The following is an 11,826-nucleotide window of genomic DNA, read 5'->3' as shown; positions in this document are numbered from 1 at the left end:
GATCTCAGCTCACTGCAAGCTCCGCCTCCCGGGTTTACGCCATTCTCCTGCCTCAGCCTCCCGAGTAGCTGGGACTACAGGCGCCAGCCACCTCGCCCGGCTAGCTTTTTGTATTTTTTAGTAGAGACGGGGTTTCACCGTGTTAGCCAGGATGGTCTCGAACTCCTGACCTCGTGATCCGCCTGTCTTGGCCTCCCAAAGTGCTGGGATTACAGGCTTGAGCCACCGCGCCCGGCCTAATTTTTGTACTTTTAGTAGAGAAGGGGTTTCACCATGTTGGCCAGGCCAGTCTCGAACTCCTGACCTTAGGTGATCCATGCACTTCTGCCTCCCAAAGTGCTGGGATTACAGGCATGAGCCACCTGTGCCTGGCCCTAGAATTACTTTTTATATTTTTTTATTTATTTATTTTGAGACAGAGTCTCACTCTGTTGCCCAGGGTGGAGTGCAGTGGCTTGATCTGGGCTCACTGCAACCTCAGCCTCCCAGATTCAAGCTATTCGCCTGCCTCAGCCTCCTGAGTAGCTGGGACTACAGGCACACGCCACCACGCCCAGCTATTTTTAAATTAAATTAAATTAAATTAAATTAAATTAAATTAAATTAAATTAATTTTTTTTTTGTATTTTAATAGAGACGCAGTTTCTCCATGTTGGCCAGGATGGTCTGATCTCTTGACCTCGTGATCCGTCCACCTCGGCCTCCCAAAGTGCTGGGATTACAGGAGTGAGCTGCCGTGCCCGGACTACTTTTTATATTTTAAAATGACAATTTGGAGCAGACCATAACAGTTCTGCCAGTCTGGAATTTAATCCAGGCAGGGGGGTTGGAAATAGTACAATGGTTAAGCTTATTGAAGGAGCTAAATGCCAGGCACTGTTCTACTTCATTTAATCCTCCCAATTGCCCAGTGAGATGAGTACTGCTATTATCATCCCTATTTCACAGATGAGAAAATTAAGGTGAAACTAAGTTAATCAGTGTGCCTATTTTTACAGATTAGTAAGTGGCAATGCCAAAAATTGGAATCCATGGCCCCCACTCTTAGCTACCTCACTATACTACCTCTTGCCATTCATTCTTGGCTTCAGGGAGCTTTGAACTCATCTAAATGGATTTATACCCAAACCATTGGGGCCACTGATCCTTTTGTTCCCTTTCTCTGGGCCTCCTTCACCAGTTCCTGGGTCAATTCCTGAGAGGTCATGACGTTGCAAACTGCTTGGAATTCCCGAATACAGTGCATTATACATATGCTCGATACACATCTATTATAGCCTTACAAGCTGGGGTTGTTTTTTATCTATTTAATGTGTATTTGTTTTGTCTCCCCAACTAGGCTGGAAACACCTCGAGGACAGGGACAGTATCTTTCTCTTTCTGCAACCCTCGCAGTGCCTGGGGGCTAGGCTAGGACGCCAAGGGAGCTCATCAAAAGTTGTTGACAGTCTCTCCACCATCCTCAGCCTCACCCCGACCACTTCCCTCTGCCTCGGTGGCCACTCCACTTCCTCCTCCCGGCCCGCCCCTTCTCTTTCCCTTTAGTTGAATCCTGTCTGACCTCGACCCCGCTTAGTGGATTCCATCCTGCCCCCGCCCCCCGCGGCATCTTCAGCGTCCCCTAGCGACGAGGCGGTAGCTCCTAGCAACTGCATCCCGGCTCCCTGACGACGGCGCCACGCAGGGACACGTCAGCGCGCCATGGCCCCGCCCCCGGCGCCCGCTGGTCCCGCCTCCCCGCGCCTCGCTCGCCGCCGCTGCTGCCGCCGCCGCCCGAGACTCGCGCAGAGCAGTTATGGCGGATCCCGCAGCCCCCACGCCCGCAGCTCCTGCTCCCGCCCAGGCCCCGGCTCCAGCCCCGGAGGCGATCCCGGCCCCAGCCGCAGCCCCCGTCCCGGCGCCGGCGCCCGCCTCGGACTCGGCCTCTGGGCCGTCCTCGGACTCTGGCCCCGAAGCCGGCTCGCAGCGCCTGCTGTTTTCTCACGACCTGGTGTCGGGCCGTTACCGGGGCTCCGTGCACTTCGGGCTGGTGCGCCTCATCCACGGCGAGGACTCGGACTCGGAGGGCGAGGAGGAGGGCCGCGGCAGCTCGGGGTGCTCCGAGGCCGGGGGCGCGGGCCACGAGGAGGGCCGGGCCAGCCCGCTGCGCCGCGGCTACGTGCGCGTCCAGTGGTACCCGGAGGGCGTCAAGCAGCATGTGAAGGAGACCAAGGTGCGGCGGGCGGGGGCTGGGCGGCGCGGGAGGCAGGGGGTCGGCGGCCGGGCCGAGGCCAGGGAGGGATGGCATGCGGGGCCCTGCCCGGAGCGGTGCCACTGCAGTGGCCGAGGCAGGAGGACAGCCCCAGTGGAGGGTACACTCCATGCAAAGTCATTGCAGCAGCTCTGGGCGCACACGCCAGACGGGCACTGCTGGCCCGGGACCGGGCGGGCCCTGGGCTTCCCGACTTGAGGGGACTTCTAAGCCATACTATGCTGTGGTGTCGACCTCGAGATTTAGAGACGTGGACCGACTCCCGTGGGGACTCCTCAGGCCCTGGGGCGCGTTCGGCATTACACCAGTGCGGCGTTTTGCTGACCCCCGAGGAGCTCGGTGCTGCATTGTGCATCCAAAAATGAAGGCCGTGCCGGGTCCATGCAGGGAGGGGTTGTGGGCATTCCAAAACAAAGATAGAGGTGAAAATCCCAGCCGAACCCAAGAAGTTCAGTAGCTTACAGGCTGCATTATGGTCAAGCCACCCAGCCTCTTTTTGTTTTACCCTGCTGCCTCATTTTAATTGCTACAGGGAACTTTGTGAGTAAAAACATTAGCAATCAGAGCCGCGATATGAATAGTACTGGGGGTTGGGGGGAATTCTGACAGCTGCTACCCGGATTGAGACTTCTTGAAAAAAATATTCCAGAACCCTAGGTAGAGGGGAGTCACCAATTTGGAAACCTGAAGGGTTTTTCTTGACCTGAGGCTGTTAAACAGACATCTGACTCCCATATGGTTTTTGGGGTGATGCTAGTGAATATAGCAGTTTTATAAAACAAAGAGGCTTGTCGGCATAAACCCGAAACCTTGAACCCGAGTTGGTTTGGTGGCTTGTTTTCCGGAATGTGAATTCCTATCAGTAATTGACACACACACACACCCCTGTATCTCACACCCCTTCTTCCTCTCCTACTTCCCCTCCCCTTCAAGAAAACATTTCTAAGCAGGAATCAGGCCTACACTGTTTTAGGTCCTTGGGAGGTTGAGAGGTCTGATTTCAGGGGAGGGCACTTTGGAAGTTGATCTGGGTTTCTCACACAGTGGGAGACAAAGACTACAGAGGAATGGGGCTTCATGCCGAACTACAAAGGGGGGTCTGTGACAACGGCTTGAGAAGGAAGAAGGCCCCACTCCAGAGAAGAACCCGTGATCCATTTCCTAGCGGTAGAAGTGACTACTGATACCAGCAGTCTTTTTCTTGGGGATGCACATACATCCACAGACACAAATCCACACACAGGACCCTGCTTTCCCTCAGAGAAATGCGAATCAGGCAACAGCTCTGAGATTTGGAAGGAAAATTATCAGTCCATTTACAAGAGTATTTGGAAAATATTACTTGTGCAGCAGAATGCTGATTGAAAATTACCCAGTATTGTGTCAGGAAAAGAGGGTTATTGCTGTGTACTGTGTGACACCAGATGATTACTGGTGTCTTTCTGTGAGTTTTTAAGAATGTTTTTCACCACCCGTCTACTCGAGAGGTTTGTAACTTTTGGAACGCAACTCATTTGACTGCAGCATCCTCTGTGTTGTGGCCTCCTGCCCTGGGACTCAGGGGGAGGCAGGCCCAGCTCACTACTGGGAGCCGCCATGTTCATCAGTTGTTGTTCCCCTCTGTCTTGACTCTGGTGGTTAACTTTGTTTACAGTTATGTTCTGTCTGCCTGCTGCACCATGTGTAATTACACAGAGTTTGACTTGAACTACCTATTTTGGAGTAAAATCGAAAACAAAGGCTGGGCGCGGTGTCTCATGCCTGTAATCCCAGCACTTCAGGAGGCCGAGGCGGGCGGATCACCTGAGGTCAGGAGTTCAAGACCAGCCTGACCAACATGGAGAAACCCCGTCTCTACTAAAAATACAAAATTAGCCATGCTTGGTGGCACAGGCCTGTAACCCCAGCTACTCGGGAGGCTGAGGCAGGAGAATTGCTTGAAACCGGGAGGTGGAGGTTGCGTGAGCTGAGATGGTGCCATTGCACTCCAACCTGGGCAACAACAGTGAAACTCTTTCTCGAAAGAAAAGAAAAAAATAATTCTGAGGCACCACTTTGAATAGATTTTACAGCTGGCCTCCTGTGACTTGCTTTGAATTTGTTGAAATCTGTTTTGTGGCTCGGTGGTGGTGTTTTGTCATTGTAGCTTCTGGGCTTAGCAAAAGCCAAGGGACATAGGAATTCCGAGGAAGTGGTGGAATGGAATGCTCATTTATGGGGGGCAAGATCCAGTTCTTTTAGGATTTAGAATAGGTTTGTTTTGGAGGGTGGAGTTTATACCTGATAGGTAGCTCTGTTACCATGAGCTATAGACACAGGTGACTGATTAGCTGAATGTTTACTGGTCTGTTGCTGACCACCACGCAGGGTGGTAGGGTGAGTCCTGGGGCCTTGCAGCACTGTGGCTTAGGATGATTTTTCTTCTCACCTCCTGCTCCTTATAAATTTCGTCAAGGTGATAGTTTGCTGTAGAGGAAAGATCGTTAGACCGAGATTGACTCATCTAGGTTTGAGATTTCAGAACCCAATTATTGGTAGAGTAATGGAGTGGCAGTTGTTTTTTTTTTTTTAAGTTACTGGTTGGTTTATTATTTTTGAGATGGGGTCTCACTATGTTGCTCAGGTGGCCTGGAATTCCTGGTCTCACTCAATCCTCCTGCCTCAGCCTCCCAGGTAGCTGGGACTACATTAGTGATGGTTTTGATAAACTTTTTATTTATTTATTTATTTATTTATTTATTTTGAGACGGAGTTTCGCTCTTGTTGCCCAGGCTAGAGTGCAATGGCGCCAGCTCGGCTCACTGCTCCCTCTGCCTCCTGGGTTCGAGCAATTCTTCTACCTCAGCCTTCTGAGTAGCTAGGATTACAGGCATGCGCCACCACACCTGGCTAATTTTTTGTATTTTTAGTAGCAATGAAGTTTCTCCATGGTGGCCAGGCTGGTCTCGAACTCCTGACCTCAGTTGATCCGCCCGCCTCGGCCTCCCAAAGTGCTGGGATTACAGGCGTGAGCCACCGCGTCCAGCCAAAATTTATTTTTTTTATAAGCTGCTACCTATTGAAATTTTTTTTGTGTGAGTTTCTTTTTTAAACAGAGTCTCTCTCTGTCACCCAGGCTGGAGTGCAGAGGCATGATCTCGGCTCATTACAACCTCAGCTTCCTGGCATGCGCCATCATACCCAACTAATTTTTGTATTTTTAGTAGAGACGGCAGTTTGCCATTTTGGCCAGGCCAGTTCTGAACTTCTGGCCTCCAGTGATCCACCCGCCTTGGCCTCGCGAAGTGCTTGAATTACACGCCTAAGTCACCGTGCCTCGCCCCTATTGCAATTTTTTAATAGTGTCTAATATGGAGTGTTTCATCGGGTGTGGTGTATTTTTGTAGTTTTCTCTGTAAATTGGAGGGCAATGAGTAAAGGCTTAATCTTAGTCTCAAATTTTTAGTGAACAAATTTACAAAGAGATGAAGAGACTGGGCAACAAGTCATGTCCTTTCCCTGCCGCCTTCATGAAAATAGCAACAGAAACAAATTAAATTCTTCCATGAAGCTATGGAATTTATGGTCGTTTCTGAGGCTTTCAGCCACCAAAATTAAGCTTCTTAAGGACTCAAAAGGAGCAAGTGGCCAGTGCCTCTTATATGCTCCTTCCTTTCTCCAGTCTTCTGACCTCTTCAGCGAGGTAGCCCATCTCTCCACTTGAAACTGTCCATCTGGCCACGGATCTCCTTAGAGGAGGCTTGCCCCTTCCCCATCACCAGTCATCTTTTGAATAAAATTTTGTAATAAAGCCAAATGCCAGCAGCCACTTAAACCTTCATGAGCACTGGCTAGACATGGGGAGTCCTTCTGGTCTCCACCTGTCATGGTTGGGCAGAAGGGCCCCCTGCGAGGAAGGGAGCAGGACTGCTGTCGGTCAGTTCAAGCTGGGTCTTCATTTTGGAGGCGAAGCGTTTATGCTTTAGCTTTCTTGTGCTTTTTCATGTCTTTTGCATTGCCTTTTAAGTTGCCATGACATTCAGGGTTTCACCAGGTTTGAGATACAGTGCCTCTAAATTAGGGCTGTCTGTGATCACCCTGCTTTTATGAGGCTGTGTGTGTGAAACATCCCTGATGACAGGTCCCTCGGGAATTGGCTTTGCAGTTTATTTTTGGCTCCTACGCTGGCCAGCATTTCCATGGGGAAGCTATTTAGGTGTAGCATCTTGGCACGTGAAGTTTGTCTCACTTGTCCGGGTGCCGGGCCCATTAAAAGCAATTGTTCTTAGTGATGTAATATAAAGAAGTTATATAAGGTTAACCAAGATGCAGGACTAAGTGAATCTAAATTGCATTTTATTCAGATAGGATCACAGCACTTGTAGACTCTCAACAGCTGTTCTGTGATTTTATTCTTTGTCCCTTGATTTTCCCCCTTCTAGCCCTCAGGCCTCAATGCCCTGATGGTGCTTCTGTCTGGCTGCTGCCTGACTCAAGGGCACTTTCCCCAGATGAGGGGTGTGTGTTTTGTACTGTGAATGGAAGCCAAAACCCTTGGGTGCTCTTCCTGGTTGTCACCTACTCTGAACGACCTTGACCAAGTCACTGCCTCATTTTCTCCCTCTACAATGAAATAAGAGGTCTGTCTTCCTAACCCGTGATATGAGCCTGCACAGGTGGGATAACCAGAAGTGTAGCTAGGTCGAGCCTAGGATGGCCACTTGGTTATTAGCAGACAGCATTCTGATGTCTGTCAGAGCGAGCCAGCCCTGCGCCTTCAGGAGATCACTTCCATGAGACAGAGGGTGGTGCTGCACCAAAGGAGCATCTTGGGAAGCAAAAGGTGCACGAGGCGGTTTGTGGGGAAGGGGGTTGTTTCAGGGGCACAGGAATTCCTAATGGCTCATGTGGCCAGTGACCAGGTGGATTATAGGTTTGACTTTATTAAACCTCTTCTAGAAATACTCATGAATTTCCTACCTCTGTTACTTTATAAGAAATTCAGTAATGCACATTTAGAGTAACCCCAGCCATCCTCCAGGAGGGGATAGAATGAGCGAGTATGTATGTATGTATGTTTCCAGAGTCTGAAAAGTCTCTTGAAATTCCCAAGACTGATAATGAGATTATGAATTACAAGGATGATAGAGTATTGCTTTTGTATTTTAAGGTGATGAGAGCAGTCATGGTACAGGATACTGTTACTATGTGCCAGGCACTGTTAGTGCTTCAGATGTTTTACTTAACTCTCACAACAAACCTGTGGTGCCATTATTAGCCCCATATGCCAGAGCAGGAAGCTGAGGAACAGAGAGGTTAAGTAAATTGCCCAGTGTCTAAGTGGAGGAATCTGAATACAAATTGAACTAAATGTACTTTATTCTCACCTGAGAATACTTAAATTCAGGATTCATAGATCGTTACTATACGTGACCGAGTACCCTGATCCAACATGAATCACAGGCCCTGTGGTTAGCATTAATCATCCCCTTTTTAAACAGTTGAAAGTCTTAGTGTAATAGGAGGTACTACAAGTGAGGGGGGAGGAAGGCACAGGATGTTGGGATGGGTAGAAGTTGTGCCAGTGGGCAGGCAGGAGGGAGGGAGATGATGGGTAGGGAGCAGAACGGGAGGAACACTGCATTCACGCTGGCGGTGTGCTTCTGCTCTTCCACACTTTTCATTCCCTGACCCCTCAGTCATTCTCAGAATCACTGTCAAAAACACATTGCATTTCTAGAGAACCTTTGAATGACCCTCAATGTTGAATGAAACAACCTCTGTAGTCTGATTCATTCCAACACTGAACTACAGTTCAGTTTTATTCCCCAGCTCCACCTCTTAGAGCAAAACAAGTGTGCAGGCACTCCACGTAACTGGCGTTTCCGTGTTGTCTCAGAAGTGGTCAGCAGTAGGAGCTCCAACTTGACCTCTGTCCCCTCTGCTGCTGTCATCCTCCAGCTGGGAATGCTGAGTCATGAGACAGGTTCAGGAAGGATTCCTTGGAGAGACTGAGTTCCGCCTCAGTTTCAGTTTCTGTTCCCTTCAGTTTCCGTGTGTTTTCACTTTAGGACATTAGAGGCCTTTTGCACCTTCCCCATCTCTACTTCACTTTTATCCCTGTTTCTGTTTGTTTGTTTGTTTGTTTGTTTTTTCATTTTCCTGTTATACTAAGAGGAACTTTTTCTCTTTTTACTACTTAACCCACCATTGGGCCTCATGGAATCCAATGGAACCTGTTTGGGGCCAGCACTTTTTAAAAGGGTGCGATTGTCGTGTGTAACATGAATTGCCAGCACAACAGTCCTGGGCATGTGATCAGTGTCAGCTGCCCCTGGTGGTCGGTCCCCTCAGAGTTGGAGTCAGGGTGGTTTTCTGTGACATGTGAGTTTTCACCCAGGAGGATGTGATCTGTGCTCCTATTCTGATGGAAGCTTTTGGAGTTTCCTTGCCCAAGGCTTAGCCTGCTTCTGTATGGTGATGGCCTGCTTCTGTATGGCTGATTTAAAATGATAATCAAAAGGGGGAAAGGTACAATCAGGAATGTCTGTAATGTGCTTTCCAGTTTATAAGAGGCTGTCATTTACCTCACTTAATAGGATCTCAAGGGTTTTTTTGTTTGTTTGTTTTTTTGATACGGAGTCTTGCTCTGTCGCCCAGGTTGGAGTGCAGTGGCACGATCTTGGCTCACTGCAAGCTCCGCCTCCCAGGTCCATGCCATTATGCCTCAGCCTCCCGAGTAGCTGGGACTATAAAGGTGGCCGCCACCACGCCCGGCTAATTTTTTTTTTTTTTTTTTTTTTTTTAGTAGAGATGGGGTTTCACCATGTTAGCCAGGATGGTCTCGATCTCCTGACCTTGTGATCCGCCCGCCTCGGCCTCCCAGAGTGCTGGGATTACAGGCATGAGCCACCGTGCCTGGTCGGATCTCAGTATTTTTAACTGTAGCTCCTTCCTGAGGCTCCACTTGCCCCGTGAATGGGTGCCAGTCCAGGAGAAGGTCATGGTTTAAATGCTGCCCATCCACATTTGCAGCTCTTACTGAGCAGGAGTGCCCATTCAGAATTGCTTCAGTTTCTGACATTCCAGCCAGCCTCGGGGGGACAATGTCAGGAGCCTCTTGACATGTGTGGTTACAGCCAGGGAAGAGCTTATTGGAATTTATTGTAGTTGAGAATAAAATTGAATTTGTGTTACTGGATAACCCTCTGGATTTATCTACTTCAAGTTATTTGCTCTTGTTTCATTCGTTAGCTATACTCTGTGGTTGAGGATTTAATGTCCTTCAACCCAGGCTGATTGTATTGAATGGATCCTTGGGTCAGCTTTGTCCAGGTCACCCCTAGACACAGGTAGGCTGTGTTCTCCTGAAGCAGTATTGTGAAAAGCAAATTTTTATGGTTTAAACATTGCAGTCGATTGACGTACCACTCAGAAGTATTCAGTGGGCAATAAGGATTGGAATGAATGTCCTTTTTGGGTTTAATCTGGTTCTTTGGTTGGGGGATTTTGAGTTAGCTTGCATTTTTAAAGAGGCCACAGCAAATTTAATATTCTGCAGCTAAGTCAAAGGGGTAAGACATTCTTCAGGTCACTTTTGGTTTAAATTGATAGCATAACTATACCTGGGAAACAGTCTATGATGATTTAAAGTAAAAAAAAAAAAAAAAAAAAAAAAAAAAAAAAAAAAAAAAAAAAAAGGCAGTCAGTCCTACCCAACAATGAGATGAAAATCCCCAGCTAGCATTGACAGAGAGAATTCCTGCAGGCACCCTTAAAAAGAGAGGCCTTCATTTGCATCCTGCAAGAGAGCTGGTCTTTTCACACTCAGCAGCTCCTATGATGTTCTGCCTCCTCTTTGTAATTCTGGTCCTATTTGTGGGAGCTCCCTCTGGAAGAGGGCAGTTGAAGATAGATACCTTGACTGGCAGATTCAGTGGACTGTGTGTGTGGTCGCCTCTAGTGCAGGTGGGAAGTGTAGACACACAAATATGTCTCCAGGGAGCATCAGGACTTTACATATGCAGTGCTGAAAGCATCCTGGTATTCATGTGCTCTGTTTTCTTAAGGGATTTTGAGGGCCCTGAAGGTTGATGACATCATCTTCAAGCCAAGGAAGAAAGCATCTCTCTGGTCCTCCAGTGTGCTTGTGGGTCATCCCAGCCCTGTACTGGGGGAAATGGATGTCTGCCTCCATTTCCTCGTGACCTGCTCTCCCCTTCAGTCATTTTCTGTCTGGCCTCTCACACCACTGAGTGTGATGGCTCCCCGGAAGGTCACAAATGACTAGTGAATTTCTGGTCACTGCATTTGCTGACATTTTCTCAGTCCTTGTCCTCCTTTTGATCCATCAGCCTTATGCTCTGTCACCCAGGCTGGAATGCAATGGCATAATCACAGCTTACTGCAGCCTCCATCTCCTGGACTCAGGCAGTGCTCTCACCTCAGCCTCCAGTGCAGCTGGAACTACACACTTGGCTTTTAAAAATGTTTTTGTAGAAACAGGGTCTCACCATGGTATTGGCCAGGCTCGTCTGGAACTCCTGACCTCAAGTGATCCACCCACCCCAACTTTCAAAAGTATTGGGATTACAGGCGTGAGCCATGGTGCCTAGCCGATCATGCCATCTTTTGTTTGTTTGTTTGTTTGTTTGTTTGTTTGTTTGTTTTTGAGACGGAGTCTCACTCTGTCCCCCAGGCTGGAGTGCAATGGTGCAATCTCGGCTCACTGCAGCCTCCACCTTCTGGGTTCTAGCGATTCTCCTGCCTCAGCCTCCCAAGTAGCTGGGATAACAGGCTCCCGCCACCATGTCTGGCTAATTTTTGTCTTTTTAGCAGAGACGGGGTCTCACCATATTGGTCAGGCTGGTCTCGAACTCCTGACCTCAAGTGATCCATCTGCCTCAGCCTCCCAAAGTGATGGGATTACAGGCATGAGCTACTGCGCCGGGCCGACCATGCCCTCTTAAAGGTGTCTCCTTCCCTGGGGTTCTGTTACACCAGACTGTACCAAATGTTTCTCTTTTTTTCCTTTTGTCTTCTTCCTCTTACCCGTAGATGTGCAGCTTTTCCAAAGACCTGTCTTTTCTTCATCTCTTCCTCCCCAGTTTTTTGGAGTGACCTCCGTGCCTGTAGCTGCATCTGGTACCTGTATTTAGATGACTTCCACATTGACATCACATGCCCAGCTGCTTACATGATAGCTCCATCGTGCCATGTAGACTTTGTATAAAATCTTGTGATTGTGACTGCCCTTCCCATCCTCAAGTCTGTGGATTTAAAAAAAAAGAAAAAAAAAAAAAAATCTGGCTGGGCACAATGGCTCACACCTGTAATCCCAGCACTTTGGGAGGTCAAGGTGGGTGGATCACTTGAGGTCAGGAGTTCGAGATCAGTCTGACCAGCATGGTGAAACTCTGTCTCTATGAAAAGTACAAAAATTAGCCGAGCATGGTGGCGGGTGCCTGTGATCCCAGCTACTCAGGAGGCTAAGGCAGGAGAATTGCTTGAACCCAGGAGGCAGAGGTTGCCGTGAGCCAAGATCATGCCCCAGCACTCCAGCCTGGGTGACAGAGCGAGACTCTATCTCGAGGAAA

The 11,826-nt window shown here is 48.8% G+C and overlaps 1 protein-coding gene across 3 annotated transcripts in view; it reads left to right on the top strand.

Annotated features, from left to right (window-relative positions):
* The first annotated feature begins 1,702 nt into the window (after positions 1-1,702).
* UBE2O (ubiquitin conjugating enzyme E2 O) overlaps positions 1,703-11,826 on the top strand; it is a 69,053-nt gene continuing 58,929 nt past the window's right edge. For all 3 annotated transcript variants that reach the window (XM_017884887.1, XM_017884886.1, XM_017884884.1), the window contains exon 1: positions 1,703-2,212. In XM_017884887.1, the coding sequence (XP_017740376.1) occupies positions 1,796-2,212 (417 nt within the window). In that variant the 5' untranslated portion in view covers positions 1,703-1,795. The remainder of the gene's footprint in view (positions 2,213-11,826) is intronic.

Source organism: Rhinopithecus bieti, unplaced genomic scaffold (genome assembly GCF_001698545.2).
Source record: "Rhinopithecus bieti isolate Rb0 unplaced genomic scaffold, ASM169854v2 scaffold_13400, whole genome shotgun sequence".
Lineage (NCBI taxonomy): Eukaryota > Metazoa > Chordata > Mammalia > Primates > Cercopithecidae > Rhinopithecus > Rhinopithecus bieti.
Note: the sequence above shows the minus strand (reverse complement) of the source record. Positions and strands in the feature narration are given on the sequence as shown.